Here is a 22418-nt window from a genome sequence, read left to right as displayed (position 1 = left end):
AGGGGCTTATCTACAGCATTCTGTAATGCTGTAGATAAGCCCCCGATGTATCCTGAAAGAGGAGAAAAAGATGTTGGATTATACTCACCCAGGGGCGTTCCCGCTGTTGGTTCGGATCCAGCGCCTCCCATCTTCATCAGATGATGTCCTCTTCTTGGCTTCATGCTGCGGCTCCAGCGCAGGCGTACTTTATCTGTCCTGTTAAGGGCAGAGCAAAGTACTGCAGTGCGCAGGCGCTAGGCCTCTCTGACCTTTCCCGGCGCTTGCGCACTGCAGTACTTTGCTCTGCCCTCAACAGGGCAGACAATATACGCCTGCACTGGAGCCGCAGCATGAAGCCAAGAAGAGGACGTCATCTGATGAAGATGGGAGGCGCCGGACCCGGACCAACAGCGGGACCGCCCCTGGGTGAGTATAATCTAACGTCTTTTTCTCCTCTTTCAGGTAACATCAGGGGCTTATCTATAGCATTACAGAATGCTGTAGATAAGCCCCTGATGCCGGTGGGCTTACCTCACCCGCGATTTTCGGGGGGACAGGTTCCCTTTAAGTAAATTTTGTGTTTGCAACTTCCTTAGCTACATTACTCTTTTTGCTGACCTCTGCTTGTTCACTAACCACTGTAATTCCTTGAACTGTTGAATAGTATTTTTTTGTTCTGGTTTTGTCCTTAGCTCTGTTCTTAAACAAGCACGCTATATTTTTCTATTTTTTTGCATATTTGCTCCCCGTTCCCCATCTGATTGCCTATCAGACTCCGCACTTCTATTATATAGAGAATACTTAGTTCCATTCACTTCAAACCTTGGTGTTCTTCTCTCCGGACTATATCTTGAAATTCAGATTCCTCTCCTCTCCTTCTTTCTCCTCTACTCTGTTCTATTAATCCTTAATAGAGCATCACCTGGGCAGCTAGAGCCATTAGCATTTCTGCCTGCTGTGGTGAGGACTAGGTCCTGCTCCCCCCCTATCACCACCACCACCCCACCTTGTCTATCTTGAGGCCTGCTGGCACATAGTGAGGTGAACTATAAGCATTAAGGTTATCCCGAATGGGTACACCTTGTGGTGGTGAGATGGTTTTTATGCTCTTTTGATCGAAAAAGTTTCAAATAAGTCCACTATGTCATTTACATGTATATTGCTATTTACTTATTTACCTATTGTATGGCATTTGCTCATTTGTTTTTCCTCAACACTCAATCTACTAAAGTGCTTGTGCATGCCCTCATCATCTCCTGCCTCGACTACTGCAACAGCTTTTTCTGTGGCCTCCCTGCTAACACTCACAACTCTCCAGTCCATCCTTAACTCTGCTGCCCGACTAATTCATCTCTCTCCTCGCTACTCCTCCACTTCTCCCCTCTGCAAATATCTTCACTGGCTCCCATTCCCTCCTGTCTCCTCCATATATCTCTGAACTAATCTCCCGATATCTTCCCTCACGTAATCTCCGTTCCTCCCAAGACCTCCTTCTCTCCTCCACATTATTTCGCTCCTCATCTAATTGCCTCCAAGACTTCTCCCAAATATCCCCCATCCTCTGGAATTCTTTGCCCCAACACGTCCGACTATCAACCACATTTGGATCCTTCTGACGGAACCTGAAAACCCATCTCTTCAGGAAAGCCTACAGCCTGCACTGACCCCGCTGCCTCCTCATCATTATCGGGGCTACCTCCTCACCAACACCGGAGCTCCTACAACCCTCAAACTATTGTCTCCTTCCCCGCCATCCTGTAGAATGTAAGCCCGCAAGGGCAGGGTCCTCGCCCCTCTGTATCAGTCTGTCATTGTTAGTTTGCTTACTGTAAGTGATATCTGTAATTTGTATGTAACCCCTTCTCATGTACAGCACCATGGAATCAATGGTGCTATATAAATAAATAATAATAATTTGTTTTTATCCAAGGTTCTGCCTGCTATGGCAACAGTATACCGTAACTATCTTTTCCTTTATATGCTCCTAAATACGTTATTGCATGGTGACCCCCTGTAAAGAACACAAAGCCGTCTAATTCCCAGGTGGGCAACATATGATCACATGACCTGAGAAGTATACCATGAATTTGAAGAGAAAAATAATCAACTACTAGCTAAAAAGAAAAAAAAGTTGCAAGTTGGGAAAAAGGAGAAGTTTTTAACCACAGATGTACATCAGATGATTTCTGAATAACTAAAAAAATGCCCATGCTTTCCTGATAACTAAGATGTGATCAATAAGTAAGAGGAAGGAGAGATAAGGCGCTAACCACAAGGGAAATCAAAGCATAATGGATAATCAAACCATAAAATAATGAAAAATAAAGAAGGTCCATAAAGATACATTGCTAAGATTACAATTGAGCTTACAAATACTGATGCACAATACTGACCAACTACTGACCGTGTGAAGACTACATACAGAAACATATTTCCCTACACTCCATTCTTTGAGGTCAGTTTGTTTTTCTGTGTATCATTGTTTTGTTTAATTCTTTATTTCGCATCATTATAAGGCCGGCCATCTCTCCTGGGCGGGCGCAACTACAGGAATTCCATTGGTTTACGGTTAAATCAACATAATAAAAATATATTGACTACTATTGGAAAGTCTGTAAGTAGGTAACACTTGATTGCCAAAGGTGCAATCAAGTGTTACCTACTTACAGTTTTATAAGAGAAGTGTTGCTTATTTTTGCGTTACTAATCATAGTGATAATGAGATGGTGTTTCCCTGTTTGGAGAGTTTAGTGTAAGAATTATTTTTTGCAATATTTATATTGCAAGAGAAACTTTAAAAATATAAAGAAATGCACCACCAACTAAATTGTTTTTAAAAATGTTTAATATGAACCGATAAAGCCAAAAGCCTTATATTTCAGACCAATGTCTTTGCAAAAACACATCTTTGACTTGCATAAACAATAATCAAATCATATTTTTGTTTAAAGAAAAATAAACATCTAAACTTCTAAAAAAACAACAACTTTTTGTTCATTTCCTCAACAGTATTTACAATTTGTATATATCTAGGTATAATAATCTTGTAAGACAATTGCCAGTTAATGTTGTATGTCCCTAAGGCATTAACAATAATGTAACATAAAAAGAATGCACATGTACATAAGCGAGAAGGACCATCAATAAGTGAAGTACAGGCTGTTAATACAGCCAGTGTTGTGACGATAGATCCCTCATCAGCCATGGAAATAACAATGAAATATCAGTAAATGAAAAACATAGTCATAATGAAAAACATCATATACAAACACCCACCCAGGAAAAACACACTTGAAGTGTGTTTCGCCAAGGCTTCATCTGGGGTATATCTAAGTATAGACATGAAGCTAAGGTAGAGCTCATATGTTCCCCTTAGGAGGACAAGGTATCGTTTTTGACTTTTTAAAATTCACAGTAGCAGCGAGTGGATATTTTGTGATGCCACAGATGTTTTTTCCATGAAAAATTCTAAAATAGCCCTAAAAAAAAAAAAGAGAGAGAGGTGATAAACAAATTAATGCAGTTAAAGGATTTTAGGGACATGTATCTACAGTCTACAAGGGGTTATCAATTTTAATGGCCTATCTATAGAATAGGTTGTTAATATAAGATTGGTGAAGGTCCGACTCTTGTGAGTTTAGTAGTAGTAGTGTCTGTATGTGATATTTTGCACATAGTAGCTCCTTACAAGTGAATTAGCCTCTGCTTTTACCAGGCACAGCCACCACCAAAAGTATTGAGCTGATGATCCGACGTGGAGGGAGTTAGACCCCAACTGATCTGGTATTGATGACCTACTTTAAGGATAGATCAATAATAGATTTGACCCAGATAAACCCATTTAATCATAGTGAGCAGTTAAGTGGAGGAAAATATATTCAAATACAATTAAATTCTGCAAAAATCCATATTCACCAGTATTGGGATTTTTTTTATAATTCGCTCCATGCAAATTCAGCAAAATGGGGGCTGACTGGCCGTCATTTTTTCCTGGATTAGAGGGCCAGCAAAAGTAAAAAAATAAATAATACCTAATTGCTCATCTCTTTGGCTACCTCTCCCCCATATGGTCCTCAGCGCCTCTACTCACTGTTGACTCATGATTAAACTATGGGACTATTCACATTAGACTGAGTCTTGTAGACATGTTTAGGCTTAGGACGTCACTGTACATTCTTGAACCTAGTCGCGGACTGAAATCTTGGCTTAGAGTGCGGATGGAATTCCGGCCATGACTAGGCCCAAGACATTCCTGAGCATGCGCGTTGTAAGGTCGCAACAACGTCGTGACATGCATCACAATCCAATGACGTGACTAGGCCAGGGATATCTCTGCACATGCATAGAGACATCACAGGGCTAGTCAAACCCGAAAGTCCAAGCCTAACATGAATATGCCCAGGTTTTCAGTGCGTGGCAGCAGAAAGAAGAGGCACCAAGCAACGTATGGTGGACAGTGAATCGTGGTGAGGTGATTATTGGTTGGAGTTTCTTCTTTTTCTACGTCTTATGTTTATTGTAACCTGAGGTCGCTCCAGACCCCAAAGCATAAGAAGAGGCATTCAATTGGTAGGGAATAAATTTAGCATTTTTTGCATCCTTAATGGGGGTTTTTAAGCTTTATTTCATAGGCTTCTCAGTAGATAAGAAAATGATGGAAGAACACTAAAAAGTTTTCAAAACCTTTATATGAAAATTGAAAAAATAAAACTTGTCAAATGCTTAAAAAAAAAATTGCATAGGATACAGCTGGTTTCTAAGCTGTGTCTCTCTAGGGTCTCATTTAGACGCCCGTGAATCACATACAGGTGATCCATCTGGGAACAAGTACACGTTAAATTCTATAAAGCTGTTCACATGTCCTCTAAAAAAAAAAACAAGAAGTCGTGTCTGTGTCACGGATATCTGAATGATGCCTCATCGCTACTGTTACAACTATTAGCTTCCCAACAAATTGTAATTTTGCAACCGCTACCGAGCCAACGGTTGGAAATTACTGATCTATTTAATAAGATGGTAAAGATAAAAAAAAAATTATAAGCAACATACTTTTTCTCCCCATCCTGTGCCATAACTGTTTTTCACAATCCAATAAGGTATTTTTGTCTCTACAACAAAATGACAAAGATGAATTAAGTAGATATCATCAAACATTTGATCAGATGAGAACGAAAAAAATAGAACAGATTACAAAAAAAAGATCAAATTTTGTGCCCTAGGCAGAAACGGAAAGTAGCAGAAGAAGAAGTACACGCCCCCAGTGAAATCTGTCTGGTGACGCCCACTTAGACTTAAAGTTAACTCAGTAGGTGCCAAATACCAATATCTCTGCTTGAGAGAGATTTAAAAATAAAAAACCTATTACATTGTGTATCCAGTTCAACATGAAAAATGTAGTGAAAGGTTCGATCTCTGCTTTTATGCTTTTGTTTTGTGCCAGCATGAACTATAAATAAGCATCATGGTCTTTACTGAGAGTGGCGGAATATTAATTGTTTAAGATCAAGTCAGCCCCACTTTCAAAATTTGTTGATTTTTGCAATGACAATATGGCTGACAATTTGACTGATAGTGTTTTTTTTTTTTAATAAACATATACATTTTAATTAGAGAAATTCCTACAGCGTAGAATCACAACCAACACAACTGACGCAAAGGGGGAGAGACTTCACTAGAGCATTTGATTTATTTTCAGGCATAACAGTGTTTAGAATTTCTGATGTAGAAAACTGCAATATTCCAGTTCGATAAAGAGCGGAAGGCTTTTCCGATAACATATTGGGGGGGGTGAGATATCAATTTAATTTTATAATGATAATTTCACAAATAGATGGATTATTTTCTTACCTTGAACATACCCTACTATCAAAACCACATGGTTCACTTTAATAGGATCACATGATTTGTGGATATTATGTATAATTCCTTTCATGTAATGCTGAGGATAGAAGAAAAATGGGTAAATTAGTTACTGTTTAGCATAAATAAAAAAATAAATATATGTGTGTCTATATATATATATATATATATATATATATATATATATATATGTATGTGTATATATATATATATATATATATATATGTATATATATATATATATATATATATATATATGTATATACTCACACTTACCTGTAGTAAAGCATTGTTTATTGTAACTGTTAATGTGCCGTCATTACCAACATAAGAAGTCATTACTGGAAAATAAAGGCATACCGTAATTAATATCTATCAATCTACAGTATCTATCTAGTTGAAAGCACAGAACCTTGACCAATAAGTAATCTGGGCATTTTTATGCCAGCTCTGAGGCACGGGCCATCACTATAATGTATGCCGCCACAAACATGGTGTGACTTTCGCAACACATGTAATCCCGTCAATAACTAGAGTACATTTCTGACTCTGGAGCTTGTTCAGATGAAAGATTTGTAAGGGTATGGACAGACTGACTGCGTTTACCCCCTTGAAGAAATAAATTTTATTGTGTATTATGTCTTGTGAATTGTGTCCTGCATCTTTTGTAAATATTGTGTAATGTGATAAGTGTTAATAGAATTGTGATGTAATATAAATAAGTGTTATGCGGTAAATATGTTTATGATGTTGGTAATGTATATAGTTGACTAAAGGGTAAGTTAAGATTTAATAGTTGGGACTAGCCCATAAACAGGAGGGGCTAGTGTAAGAAAAAGTGACTTCTTGCTGGTAGGAAGTCAGAGTTTGGAAGAGGACCAAAAATGTCCTAAGTGAACAGTGCTGCATTCAGGTGTGACCCTAAATGAGAGGAGACCAAGGAAGAGGGATAGTGACATGCTGGGAGTAAGTGGCAGAGAGACAGAGTGGCCTTCTGGAGATGGGTCCTAGGGAAAGTACGCCTAGCCTCTAGACCCCAGGCTTGTAATGCTGGAGGTAACGGGCCTAAATGGGACTGGGACTAGAGAAGAGTCCCAAGAGGTAGATTCAGGGTGCCAGTAGTGTAAGAAATAGGACACGGAACCGTTGATCAAGTATATGACTTGTTGATGAGGACTGTAGCATTAAAGATGGGTTGTAGTAAAGTAGGGAGAAACAGCGGACATAGAGAGCCCTGAAGGAAACTACTGAGGTAGGATACTGTGCGGAAGAACGCTTCAAACTATTAAGGAAACGTCCATAAGACTGTGTACCCGCTATCCCTTGTATATAATATTTGTCAAGTTACCGTTCAGTAAAGAGTTTTTTTGGGATGGTGGTCTCTCTCAAAAAACTATGAAAAACCTGCTCCTGGCGAAGCGAACCAACAACATTGGTTGCATGCGGCCTTCACAGGTGTAGCGCCCTCACAGCACAAGCCCGTACACCCAGCCAGGACCCCCATTTTCATGTAACGTGGTGGGGCACCACAGACGAGTGCCTCGCCCACAGCTACTGTCCCGTGCCATATTACAGATGCACCATGAATTTGGAACTTCTCACTCCAGCAGACTCTGGAACGAGAGTGGTATATACAATATCAGTCTTGATGGGTTCCTCTTAAGTGTCAAATGTCCTTTATTATGTAAATTGTCAGACTTTAGAAATAAAAAAAACTACAACGCTGTGTTTAGAAGTCAAATTATGAATCCCAATGGATTACGATGAACCCCGTTTATTTATGAAAGAAATTTTGACTTGGCTTTTCGATGATAGAATCTTGACGTAAGCATTCTTACCGGTTTCATTTTTTGGAAGCATCTGAAAATCATGAATCCACGCGGCAGGTGACAAGCCTTTTCTGCAGTCCTTCCTCACAGCTTCATATTTATATTTCTCTTCAGAGACTAGACCGCCTTAAAAAAAAAAATCAAATATATAGTACTGTGCAAAAATTTTAGGCAGGTGTGGAAAAAATACTGCAAAGTAAGAATTATTTTACTAATAGAAATGATAATGGTTTATTTTTATCAATAACCAAAATGAAAGGTGAATGAACAAAATGGAAATCTAACAATCACATCAATATTTGGTTTGAAGACCATTTTTTCTATGTAAATTTGCACTCAGTTTTTGAAGAAACTTGGCAGGGAGGTTATTCCAAACATCTTGGAGAACTAACTACCGATCTTTGTATCATTAGGATCAACCCTCTTAAGCCGTCTATATGGGCATGTAGGTATCGAAAGGTGAATAAAATGATACCTTGAAGTCTGCAATCCGATGTTTTATTCCAGAGAAATCCATGTTTTTTCTTAATATGTAAATGAGCTGTTAAGATCTATGGGCCGGACATAGATCTTCCTGCGAATCTGCCTTCAGAACTTATTTTAAATAAAAGGGAGAGTTACCAGTGTGAGACATGTAATGACTGACAGTTTGCTCTCCTGATCTACGTGTCTCACACTGGTGACGCCCCTTTTCATTTAAAATAAGCACGGGAGGTAGATTTCTGGGGAGATCTATATCCAGCCCATAGATCTTAACAGCTCATTTACATATTAAGAAAAACATGGATTTCTCTGGAAAAAGAAGTCGGATCACAGATATCAAGGTATCATTTGATTCATCTTCCTATGACCTACATGGTCATATAGATGGCTTAGGAGGGTTGATCCTACTGATAGACTCGCTTTTTAGCTGACAGATTTATTTTAGAGTGTCTGAATGTATAGATGGTAAAAATTGGAAATGAAGTTTCTTTTACTGTACCTTGCATTTGCACAGCTATATATGCATCCCATGTGAATCCTCCCCTGCAACCATCATCACAAGGACCACAGTCTATAACCTCTAAAATAAGAGAATAAAAGAAACTCAAACTAAGTGATAAAACTGATAAAATCATGTTTTATTTTAACATCTTACGAATAACTTAAAAATAGCACCGTCTGGGGCACATGGGCTCACGGTCCATGGAAGTATTTTATATCTTGATCCAAAAAAAATGTACAAAGGGATGATTGTCCTTTCCGGGCACAAAAATATACAAAAGTGAGTCTCTGACTACAGAATAATCTCAGCCTAAGCCTAAACGTATGAAGAAACTTGGCTTTCTAGAAACTGATTATTCTTGACGCGTAGCCATGTTTTAGTAGAGTAGGCTCAGTCTTGTCTCTTCACCCCTCAGCAACCTGGCCCTTCCACTAAATTTTAACCAACCTGTACGTCTATTTTGCCATTACAGCCGAGGGCCTAAAAGATGGTTCCCAGACCTGCCATGGCTAGATGCCTAAAAATGAATGGGTAATATTTGGTTGCCCAGAGTCACTTGTGCTGGTGAACAATAGGTACCTCAGACCGGCACTGCTTGGAGCTGCCCGACCCGCATGAATTCGGGGCAAACATTGGCACAAACGAGTCCATAAAGTTATAGGGGAACCTCGGCAGATGATTATAGTTGGCTCATCTCAAAGAGACACTTACGTTGGACTGATAAGTTCCTCGGATATCCTTGAATCCCCCATTGTGCTTCAATATTGCCAACTGCGGCAAAAGCCCAGGATGAATTACAATTTCCCTGAAAAGCATGAAGGGGAGATTTACACAGGAAAGTTACAGTTTTGTAGGAGTATTTGGTTCTTTCTTTCCAGTTGGAAAACTGGTAACAAGAAAAAGTACGATAACATCTGGCTCAGATGATAAAAACCTCAACTTGTGCCCTGAGACCCCAGTAGTGGACCCTTCGAACAATGAATTGTCTGAGAATCTGCGGAGGTCGAAAGCTCATTTCCTCTTCATCCCGACCAAGAATAATGTACAGTAGAATCCTACATTAGTCACTTTGAGAAAGTACAAAAACCGGAGTGGGAAGATGTAAATTGAGACCTTAGTTTCCAATGTTAAAAGACAAAAAAATGGACACTTGTAAGGGTGTGACAGGGACAGTCATATGCCTCTTGCCCTGAAGTTAACGTTCATGAATTGTATTGTGTGAGTAATGTGGTTTTATTGTGCATAGATCCTTATAGGCACGAAGGTGCGCAGTTAATGTGTTGTAATGTGATAAATGTATAATGTGCCTTACGTGTAACATACAGGGAATACCTAGGGTTACGTATAGGACATAGGTATAGCTAGAGCATCAGGCATAGGTTAGGAAAGGGAAAGGTGCAGTTGTGGGAACATTAGATACAGGAAGTAGGAAGTAAGATTCACAGGATAGATACAGTTAAACATTCGGGAACAGCCCCAACATGGGAAGGGTTAGTTAATAAGGTGAGCACTTCCTGCTTTAGATAAAATCAGAGATTAGCTTGAGAGGAGAGATAGCAGTAGTTAAAGGCCAGAGGACTGGAGGGCACAAAGGGCATGGGCTGTTTAACAACATGAGAACGTCAGACACAAACTTCAGTGAATATTCCTGGAACGTCTGGGTCCTACGGCCCAACCAGGGCACTGAGAAGTGTGCCTTATTATCTTCCTATGAGATGAAGCTGGATGGGGCATCACATATGGGAGTTGGGACAGGATTAATGGAAGCTGCGGAGCCGGATAGAATATCCCAGGGACTGGAGATGCCAGTGAGGAAAGGGATAGCTCAGGGTGAGTGAATAGCAGATATAAAAACGTGCTGTGTTATGGACCTTGAGAATGGAAAAGATTGCTTGTTTCAATATGATGAAAATGGACAGATAAGTGAGGCTACGTTCACATTTGCGTTGTTGTGTGTTACATCGGCGACGCAACTCACAACGCATGCAAAACGCATGCAAAAACGCATTGTTTTGTGACGCATGCGTCCATTTTTGGCTTGATTTTGGACGCAAAAAAATGCAACTTGCAGCGTCCTCTGCGCCCTGACGCATGCGTCACAAAACGCAAGACAACGCATGTCCATGTGCCCCCATGTTAAATATAGGGGCGCATGATGCATGCGTCGCCGCGGCTGCGCCCGACGCAACGCTAATGTGAACGTAGCCTTATCTTGTTTTTTATCAAACGAAATGGGTGTCCCCTGATGTGTGTGCGGCAGTTCCTGAAGTTGAAGAACCGGTGACAGCGTAGGCCTGAGACCAAAACGTGAGTAACATAGTAACATAGTTAGTAAGGCCGAAAAAAGACATTTGTCCATCCAGTTCAGCCTATATTCCATCATAATAAATCCCCAGATCTACGTCCTTCTACAGAACCTAATAATTGTATGATACAATATTGTTCTGCTCCAGGAAGACATCCAGGCCTCTCTTGAACCCCTCGACTGAGTTCGCCATCACCACCTCCTCAGGCAAGCAATTCCAGATTCTCACTGCCCTAACAGTAAAGAATCCTCTTCTATGTTGGTGGAAAAACCTTCTCTCCTCCAGACGCAAAGAATGCCCCCTTGTGCCCGTCACCTTCCTTGGTATAAACAGATCCTCAGCGAGATATTTGTATTGTCCCCTTATATACTTATACATGGTTATTAGTATATAATATAAGTGTGGTGTTATGCACCACACTTATATTACAGGAGAATTGGGACATTGTTTATTTGTGGGTGCCAGGGTGTGGGAGAACAGAAGCCACTCGCCCATGAATACCGCCCTGTGTACCTTACTGTATTTCTTTTATGTTTTTACACCACTAATGTCGCTTTGCATACCGACACATCTGTATGCAGGGCCGATTTATACAGTCATGGAAACAGGAACACATGGGCTACTCGCACAGTGAACAAGTCTGTAGGAACATGCGCACACACCACCAAGAAACTTGAAGACACAAAAGAGCATAGTGTAACCAAAAACACTCAGTTTCAAAAAATCACAGTAATCCGCAAGTGCTAGTAAAAAGATGTAAAAACAGGGTATTTGGTTGATACGTTTTTTGCAAAAAATGTATACTAAGCTGCTCCACCAAACGTCAAGGTATACCCTTATTATGTCCACATGAATGATTGCAAACATAAATTCTTTGGTATTATTATCTTCATTTAAGGATTATCTTCAGGATGTAGAAGAGTTAATTACTATATCTATCTATCTATAGTAATTAACTCGTCTACATCCTGAAGATAATCCTCAAACTGTTCAAAGGTATCAAGATCACAACAAGGGAAATAGTAAAGAAGTAAATCCTTAAAACCTATGAAACTATGAAATGTACTTCTGTTATAGTATATGATATTTCCATAATATAACTTTTGAATTCTTACCTGATTTTTAACTTCAGAAATGACACCATTTTTTCTCCAGTCTTTATCTCGTGGAAATGTAGTTACTGCTGTTTTTTGCTTGATGTGGGGTAATTTCATAGCAACATTCAGGCTATTAGTTCTGAATTCGTCAGCTATTAGAATAGAATCAAGAGGGCATTTTATTCTAACACTGTACACTGGGCATAGACAGAAAGCTGCCAGTCAGTGATCGGGATTACACAGGGCGCGTTGACTAGATGACACAAGGCAGCTAGTCTTGTAGTGATAATCTCTTGGTGATAAAACACTGATTTTATTGAAAAAACAGCATACAGCCTAGTAAATACACATCACTAGAATCAGAATTTCTGTCCCTACTTTAGGCTACACACAGTTTACATAGCAAAAACCTTCTGACAGATTCCCTTTAAATACTGTTTATGGTGTTACACAAGGAATAGCATTACATATCGATTCTCTAGCTCCACCTGGTGCTTGTAAGATGGCTTTCAATGAGTGATTTTCATCATTGTGTTCAGATTTATGGAGCTAAAAGTTTTTAGTTTCCTTTTTGCTTATCTTTTTTGTTTTTCCTCTAGATAATGGGTTTCTCATTATGTGCATATTCCTTAAAATTTTGCCTGACCTTTTCCTTAGGTTTTAAGAAATGAATATGGGACTTGTCCCAGGCTCGTAGATGCAAACCTTGAGACTTTATATCCATTGAAGATGTTCGGTTGGGAAAATTCGCCTGCAGCACCGCGGTAAAACGGTGAGACGACAATTCACTAAAATTATGTTCATTTAACCCTTCATGAACTCAATCAGGATCTACGACACTGTCCCGACCACATGGAATCAATGTACCAGAAGTAGTGAAACAAATTTGATGACTTTTCAATTCGGCAGATTTATCGAATTTTGCCAGGAAATTTGATTTGCATCAAATCCATTCTTTACGAATCCAATGTGTCTTACCCTAATTCGAGTTTCCAGGGGCTAAAACTTAGGGTGAAAAAATAAATACTCCCTTGTCCCCAGCAATCATCTTGTTCACCCATCTCCATGGCCCAGTCTTCATTCTCATGTCTTGGTGCCCAATAAGGCCGGCTTCACACTTGCGAGTTTTACGGACGTAAGAGCGCAGAAACTACGTCCGTAAAACTCGCAAAAAATACGACACAATTATTCTCTATGCCCCTGCTCCTATCTGCCGTATTTTACTGATCAGTATTATACGGCTTTCTACGGCCGTACAAAATCGCAGCATGCTGCATTTGTCACCGTACTGCGCAAGAAATACGCCAATGAAAGTCTATGGAAGCGTGAAAAATACGGATTTCACACGGACAAGCAGTGTGACTTGCGAGAAATACGCAGCGCTGTTAGAGAGAAAAGCCGGCAATTCAGTGCGGTGTACAGTAAAATCACACTGACAGCTTACAGTAGAATAGGTAGAATAAATGTGTACACATAGAATAGGTATATATATATATATATATATATATATATATATATGTCAGTAGACACATATATGTATATATATTAATATTTATTCCAGCGCTATACAGCTTGAAAGCCGGTAATTCAATTACCGGCTTTTTCTTTCTCCTTCCTAAAACCCAACATGATTTGAGACATGGTTTACATACAGTAAACCATGTCTTCTCTCCATTTTTTTTGCAGATTCCACACTACTAATGTCAGTAGTGTGTATCTGCAAAATTTGGCCGTTCTAGCTCTTAAAATAAAGGGTTAAATGGCGGAAAAAATTGGTGTGGGCTCCCGCGCAATTTTCTCCGCCAGAGTAGTAAAGCCAGTGACTGAGGGCAGATATTAATAGCCTGGAGAGGGTCCATGGTTATTGGCCCCCCCCTGGCTAAAAATATCTGCCCCCAGCCACCCCAGAACAGGCACATCTGGAAGATGCGCCTATTCTGGCACTTGGCCACTCTCTTCCCATTCCCGTGTAGCGGTGGGATATGGGGTAATGAAGGGTTAATGCCACCTTGCTATTGTAAGGTGACATTAAGCCTAATTAATAATGGAGAGGCGTCAATTATGACACCTATCCATTATTAATCCAATTGAATGAAAGGGTTAAATAAAACACAAACACATTATTTAAAATTATTTTAATGAAGTAAAAACAATGGTTGTTGGAGTATTTTATTGTACGCCCAATCCAGTCACTGAATACCCTCGTTCTGTGAAAGAAAAAACATAATAAACCAACAATATACTTACCCTCCGCAGATCTGTAACGTCCAACGATGTAAATCCTTCTGAAGGGGTTAAAACATTTTGCAGCAAGGAGCTTTGCTAATGCAGGCTGCTCCTCGCTGCAAAACCCCGGGGAATGAGTCTAAATATAGATCAATGAGCTATATTTAGCTTCATTTGCGGTGAGGCGCCCTCTGCTGGATGTTCATAGATCGTGGGAAATTTCCTAGAAAGCTCCCAGGCTTTCTAGGCAAGTTCCCACGATCTATAAACAGCCAGCAGAGGGCGCCTCACCGCAAATGAAGCTAAATATAGCTCATTGATCTATATTTAGACTCATTCCCCGGGGTTTTGCAGCGAGGAGCAGCCTGCATTAGCAAAGCTCCTTGCTGCAAAATGTTTTAACCCCTTCAGAAGGATTTACATCGTTGGACGTTACAGATCTGCGGAGGGTAAGTATATTGTTGGTTTATTATGTTTTTTCTTTCACAGAACGAGGGTCTTCAGTGACTGGATTGGGCGTACAATAAAATACTCCAACAACCATTGTTTTTATTTCATTAAAATCATTTTAAATAATGTGTTTGTGTTTTATTTAACCCTTTCATTCAATTGGATTAATAATGGATAGGTGTCATAATTGACGCCTCTCCATTATTAATTAGGCTTAATGTCACCTTACAATAGCAAGGTGGCATTAACCCTTCATTACCCCATATCCCACTGCTACACGGGAATGGGAAGAGAGTGGCCAAGTGCCAGAATAGGCGCATCTTCCAGATGTGCCTTTTCTGGGGTGGCTGGGGGCAGATATTTTTAGCCAGGGGGGGGCCAATAACCGTGGACCCTCTCCAGGCTATTAATATCTGCCCTCAGTCACTGGCTTTACTACTCTGGCGGAGAAAATTGCGCGGGAGCCCACACCAATTTTTTCCGCCATTTAACCCTTTATTTTAAGAGCTAGAACGGCCAAATTTTGCAGATACACACTACTGAGATTAGTAGTGTGGAATCTGCAAAAAAATGGAGAGAAGACATGGTTTACTGTATGTAAACCATGTCTCAAATCATGTCGGGTTTTAGGAAGGAGAAAGAAAAAGCCGGTAATTGAATTACCGGCTTTCAAGCTGTATAGCGCTGGAATAAATATTAATATATATACATATATGTGTCTAATGACATATATATATATATATATATATATATATATATATATATATAGACAGTATATATATATATTTTTTTCTTTTTGGGACACATGGATCATTTCTATAGCGGTATGTTGGTTTTGCAAGCCTGCGAGAAAACCACGCAGTACGGATGCCATACGGATTACATACGGAGGATGCCATGCGCAAAAAACGCTGACACACCCTGCCTACGGAGGAGCTACGGACCACTATTTTCGGGACATTTCAGCGTATTACGGCCGTAATATACGGACCATATTTTCATACGCTGAGTGTGAAGCCGGCCTAAGCCTTGCAATGTCAAAACCTTTCGAGACCCGTGGAGTGAAGAAGACTGGTGACCTCAGTGAAGGCCATACAGGAATGATCAAACAGAGAGCTGCACGGAAGTCTGGGGAGAGGTGAATATTCTTTTTTTTTGTTCTAATTTTACCTCCATCTCAAATTGTGTCACTTTGATGGATCCATGGGATTTGGATTACAAAAAAAAAGTCAGATTTTGCTGAATCCAATTATTTTGTGAAATTCGAGATTAAATCAATTTGTCTTGGAAGCAACTGGGTTGTCTCTAATTAGAAATCTTGCAGAGTTCTCCATAAATGTGCTAAACAAATAACAAACATTACAAGTAGTATTATTGGGCTTACAAGATTTTAGATATTAATTCTTCATGGGGCCGTAATGCAATTTCTGTAAGTCTTCTCATCTCCCATGTACCATTTTAAGGCATGTGTCTTCTTATTTGGCAGAAAGGTATCAGGATCTGCGTGTGACTGTTCTCGTAACCCTACTAATGTCCTGGTAGATCTCCAAGTTAGAAAAGCAATGTTCCACCTCACTTTAGAAATTGAAATCAATGAACAGATTGGTTAGATGTGTTGGGCAGCTATGTCTATTTTTCCTGACCTTCCCATAGGTGCCGGGAGTCATATTGATGACTTACTCAGAGTTTAGCTCTCAGGCAGCATGATGGCCCAGTGGTTAGCACTGCTGCTGTCCAATGCTGGTGTCCTGGGTTCAACTCTGCAAAGGGGCATTGGAGTGCCTGCAAATTTTTGGCAGCCCTTGCATTCTCTGCATAGCCAGGGGGGGGGGGGGGGTCACAGGAAAAATGCTCGAGTATCCCATAGACTTACATTTGGCTCGTTGCTCGGGTCGAACACCCGAGCATTCCAATTTGCTCGACCCGAGCAACGAGCACCCGAGCATTTTAGTGCTTACCCATCACTAATGATGAGAACTAGATGAACATCCAGCCAGAAAGAGGAGAACCCCAAGTTTCAGGGTAATTATAATATATCCCAAGAATCGGTGTGTAATTATTCTGTTCCGTAATTGTCAGCATCATTATTTCCTATTCAAGGTATCAGTGTCATTACCCCGTACACAAAGTGTTAGTGTCAATATGCTGTAACCCAAGTGACAGTGTCATTATGTGCTGTTTGGAGGAGGGAAAATGAAGCATACACTGAAAGGAACACCCTGCCTACAGTGAAGTATGGCCGGAGGCTTGGGGAAGTTTACAGTGAAGCATAGTGGGAGCTTATTATTTCCTACAGTGATGCATGGTGGTGGCCTAGTGATGCTTATACTGTAGCACAGTGACAGTTGCCGGGTAATATAGTGGCTGTTGCCAGCTAGTACAGTGGATCAGTGGTTAGCATTGGAGTGATTGGTTCAACTCTGACCAACAATAATGAGATTCCACCTCTCAGGTACACTTCAGTAATTAAAATCAATTAACTGATTTGATGCCTTGGGCATCTAGCTTTCTCTTTCATGATCTTTCCATTGCTGCTGGTAGTCATATTGATAACCTACCTATAAATAATCTCCTGGGCAGCATGGCGGCTCAGTGGTTAGTAATGTTGTTGAAGTCATGGGTTCAACTCGGACAGAGCACAGATTCCACCTCTCAGCCACAATTTAAAAATTGAAGTGAGTGGCTGCAATGGGAACTATTTTTTTTCACAACCGTCTCATAGGTGTTGGAAGTCATTTTCATGACTTAGCCAGTAAACAGCTCTTGGATGGCACGGTGGCTGTGTGGTTATGTTGGCAGTGGATTAATCTGTGTATAGTCCAGCTGTTCAACAATGAAGATATATTTATTCATGAACAAAGATAACACAGCTTACAACTGGTATTTCTTACAGCTCGGGATCTTAGTATCTCGTCTGCCAGCTTGTAAAGTGAAAGCAGAATGTGCTCCAGCTACACACAGTGTGAACAGTGAATGGGAATGTCCTGGTACTCTTTTTTTTTTTTTTTTTTTTTTTTAGACAATGTATTATTGACAATATTACACTATTGTTGGAGACAGAGACTCATGCACCAATAAACAGTAGTACATAGTAGTTGTAATATGTGCAATAATAAATTGTTTCAACAGGTTAGCATTGTAGGTTTCCATTGCTCGGGTTATTGGTTCAAATCTAACCAAAGACAATAATTTTCCCCGGGTACGGACGGGGGCTGAAATTCAGTCCTGGCATTTGAAATCACCAGATGGGACATATTACTAGCATTACCCTGGATGGAGGAAAGGAAGATTTTCTACAAAACGAATATTTCTAATGATACCCGTGGCCTGCTGGGGTAAGTGATGGAGTCAGCAACTTTGTGCTTCATCACAACACTTAACCGTATGGGTATCTTGAGAACATAGATTCTGTTAACAACGTAGCAGACAAGGCAGCCCATGACCAGACAGGCCCTTCTGGCATTTGCCAGAATTGCCAGATGGCCAGTCCGGCCCTTGATGATAGCATACCTGTGAGGTCACTGAACTGTGTCACCCCATATTGGGCTGTTCCCAGTTCTTCTCTTTGTAAACGTTCTGCTTCCTTCATGTTTTTGGAAAACACAGACAGTCTGTACTCATACTCTGTGAACGGAAATAAATCAATTAGAGATTTGCATAAGTTGATTTAATGAATTGTTGGAGTAAGATGTGCCAAATTCATTAAGAAATGCCTGTACATGAATTTGGTGCATCTTAAAACTGCCATGTGCTCCTGTCAGATACATTACTCCAGCTTGCATTCCTGTGTAAATTGGGAAGAGTTTGACTGGCGGACTTTGCCGTATCCTGTTCTGCTTCCTCTTTGCTCACTTTGGCAAAGCTCGTTGTTATAAGTCAAAAGTAGCAAAATTTGGGGGCAAAAGTTTTACCACTTTTTATGGGGTTTTACACCAGATCTCCTTGATGAATTGAGCAGTAACAGTTGATGTATTGAACTGCTCGGCCATCCCCAGGGTACACCGAGAACCTATACTTGGTTTGAACAATCAATTTGTGCTGCAGACCCCCTTTAAATTAGAAAACTGACAGCTTTAGCTGGAGCTTACTTCCAATATTTGCTCTATCCTGGTCCAGCATCGAGCTCAGGTCTCCATGGAACCATCAAGTCAGTGTTTACTCCTGCACTAGCAATTAGCAATATTGGTATATATCAATTCAACAGAGACACTGGCAGACCCGGCGCCAACATCACTGGAACTGGTATTTTTTATTGTACAAGGGGGTCTACTTCATTTAAAAAAAAAAGGACAGCCCATGTAATGAGGAACCCCTTTAAAATAGAGCTATATAAATACATATTGCTTAACTTTCCTGTGTGCACTTGCTGGCAGAAACCATGTGTACGTTTTTAGCAAAGACCAAAGAATAAAGATATATTTTAACCCTACAGCCCAATTTGTTTTCTTAGCAACTTTTTTACTATCAGTTAATTTAGTAACTTAACTATTAGTATGTAGATACCTTGCCTGTATAAGGTTTTACATGTTTTTTTTTCCATTGTTATTTCCTTAATTTGTCGATAAACACATATGTTTAAAGCCACTTACGTTTATTTTTTTCTGCTCTATTTTCTTACATTACAACTCGTGAGGGTCTGGAATTTACCCGATCGGTAAGTGACATGACTTGAATTTCCCAAAAAAAATCAAATAATGAAAATACGGCAAAAATAAAAATTGCAGGAGCATAAATTAAAAACAAAAATAGCTCAGTAAAAGGATTGAGGGCCGCATATTAAATGCAAGGTGGGGATGGGGTTTACATTTTGCTTTCTTTGCATAAAAAAAATGTGAAAGTACCCTTGAAGAATGCAATTTCACTTATAAAATTTTCCACCGAAAATGTAAAGTGCTCAATGATGTGTATAACTGGTTAGAACTGTGGTTTCACTATGAATCAATTGCAACAAACATAAAACCAGCTACATATTAAAATACAATTTGTAAGGGAGGGCCAACATCACCACGGTTCCATTTGAACCTAAACAAATTGTGTTTAGCTCTTATTTTCCTGCAAACTAAAAGAAAAAAAAATTAAAAAAAAAAAAAAAAAAAAATATATATATATATATATATATATATATATATACAGTGGGGCAAAAAAGTATTTAAAAAATACCCAGAAAATCACATTGTCTGTTTTTTTATCATTTTATTTGCATATTATGGTGGAAAATAAGTATTTGGTCAGAAACAAAATTTCATCTCAATACTTTGTAATATATCCTTTGTTGGCAATGACAGAGGTCAAACGTTTTCTGTAAGTCTTCACAAGGTTGCCACACACTGTTGTTGGTATGTTGGCCCATTCCTCCATGCAGATCTCCTCTAGAGCAGTGATGTTTTTGGCTTTTCGCTTGGCAACACGGACTTTCAACTCCCTCCAAAGGTTTTCTATAGGGTTGAGATCTGGAGACTGGCTAGGCCACTCCAGGACCTTGAAATGCTTCTTACGAAGCCACTCCTTCGTTGCCCTGGCGGTGTGCTTTGGATCATTGTCATGTTGAAAGACCCAGCCACGTTTCATCTTCAATGCCCTTGCTGATGGAAGGAGGTTTGCACTCAAAATCTCACGATACATGGCCCCATTCATTCTTTCATGTACCCGGATCAGTCGTCCTGGCCCCTTTGCAGAGAAACAGCCTCAAAGCATGATGTTTCCACCACCATGCTTTACAGTAGGTATGGTGTTTGATGGATGCAACTCAGTATTCTTTTTCCTCCAAACACGACAAGTTGTGTTTATACCAAACAGTTCCAGTTTGGTTTCATCAGACCATAGGACATTCTCCCAAAACTCCTCTGGATCATCCAAATGCTCTCTAGCAAACTTCAGACGGGCCCGGACATGTACTGGCTTAAGCAGTGGGACACGTCTGGCACTGCAGGATCTGAGTCCATGGTGGCGTAGTGTGTTACTTATGGTAGGTCTTGTTACATTGGTCCCAGCTCTCTGCAGTTCATTCACTAGGTCCCCCCGCGTGGTTCTGGGATTTTTGCTCACCGTTCTTGTGATCATTCTGACCCCACGGAGTGGGATTTTGCGTGGAGCCCCAGATCGAGGGAGATTATCAGTGGTCTTGTATGTCTTCCATTTTCTAATTATTGCTCCCACTGTTGATTTCTTCACTCCAAGTTGGTTGGCTATTGCAGATTCAGTCTTCCCAGCCTGGTGCAGGGCTACAATTTTGTTTCTGGTGTCCTTTGACAGCTCTTTGGTCTTCACCATAGTGGAGTTTGGAGTCAGACTGTTTGAGGGTGTGCACAGGTGTCTTTTTATACTGATAACAAGTTTAAACAGGTGCCATTACTACAGGTAATGAGTGGAGGAAAGAGGAGACTCTAAATGAAGAAGTTACAGGTTTGTGAGAGCCAGAAATCTTGATTGTTTGTTTCTGACCAAATACTTATTTTCCACCATAATATGCAAAAAAAATGATAAAAAAACAGACAATGTGATTTTCTGGATTTTTTTTTCTCAGTTTGTCTCCCATAGTTGAGGTCTACCTATGATGTAAATTACAGACGCCTCTCATCTTTTTAAGTGGTGGAACTTGCACTATTGCTGACTGACTAAATACTTTTTTGCCCCACTGTATATATATATATATATATATATATATAATTCAATCCACTGGCAAACAATAAAAATCAAGCCCTTGCAAGCTTCGATTGCTGGAGAAAGAAAAAAAGTAAAAAAAAAATGACAGCAAATTTTTTTTGCAAAGTTCTGAATGTTTTAAAACCTCTAAAATGAAAAAAAATGTAAAACTATGTAAGTTGGGTAGTGCCATAATCACACTGACCTGTGGAATTTTCACTGTATAATAAACAGCGGAAAAACAAAACTAAAAAAAACAGTGGCAGAATTACGTTCTTTTCAACCTGATTTGAACTTTTTTGCTGTAACAGAACTAGAAAAATTGACTATTATACACATTGAATATCCAAGTCATTAAGTTTCAAGCATGTACTCCACAAGTGATATCCAATAATGAACCTAAAAAAGATGCAACTTATAACTGAGCTCCAATGCAAAATTTAGAAAAGGGTCCTCTAAGCCACCACAAATCCGTGAGAATACAGATTTCCACATATGGGGGAAACGCCAGAGCCTCTGCACCCATTTTTATTATTGCACTATACCATGCATCTTACCTTGGGAACTTTCGTAAATCTTCCTAAATTTTTGCATGAATTTAGCAAATTGCATCTGAAAAGAAATAACAGTACAAGTCAACAGATGTATGGGTAGAATTCATCAGATAGTATGGAATTACAGTCTTTATGTCAAGCAAAAATATAAAAAGTATTGGTAATAAGAGTATTGGTAAAGTTGGTAATCACCATTTCAACATTTGCAGAACCGGATTCTGAAAAAATAACAGCTAGAGCACAGAGTCCAAAGAGAAAATACATCTTCAGTCATCTAATTTACACTCTGGGGGAGAATCAAAGTGATAATGGGTTTTATATTACCGCACTTAGTGAATGTGAAAGTGAATGCCTGTTTCTAAAAGAAACCACATTAAATGGAAACACCAAGAGCCCAACATGTGAAAGAAAGTTAAGAATAATGCAAGCGCTTCAGGTATAAAAAGATAATTCTGTTCCATTGCCTAGATCTGTAAAACGACCTTGTGA

At 39.7% G+C, this 22418-nt stretch overlaps 1 protein-coding gene across 1 annotated transcript; it reads right to left on the bottom strand.

Annotated features, from left to right (window-relative positions):
• Positions 1-2980: 2980 nt before the first annotated feature.
• LOC138648997 (cathepsin W-like) lies at positions 2981-22211 on the bottom strand. Its single transcript, XM_069739037.1, has 11 exons — positions 22122-22211; positions 21933-21987; positions 18244-18357; positions 12076-12209; positions 9366-9459; positions 8652-8732; positions 7679-7795; positions 6117-6181; positions 5830-5920; positions 5032-5090; positions 2981-3461 (listed from the first exon to the last, which is right to left on the bottom strand). Exons 1-11 carry the CDS (start codon positions 22191-22193, stop codon positions 3342-3344), a joined length of 1002 nt encoding a protein of 333 aa, XP_069595138.1. The 5' UTR covers positions 22194-22211; the 3' UTR covers positions 2981-3341.
• Between the last annotated feature and the right edge of the window lie 207 nt (positions 22212-22418).

This window comes from Ranitomeya imitator, chromosome 9, assembly GCF_032444005.1.
Source record: "Ranitomeya imitator isolate aRanImi1 chromosome 9, aRanImi1.pri, whole genome shotgun sequence".
NCBI classification, from domain to species: domain Eukaryota; kingdom Metazoa; phylum Chordata; class Amphibia; order Anura; family Dendrobatidae; genus Ranitomeya; species Ranitomeya imitator.
The sequence above is the reverse complement of the archived record's forward strand: the minus strand, read 5'-3'. Positions and strand labels throughout refer to the sequence as shown.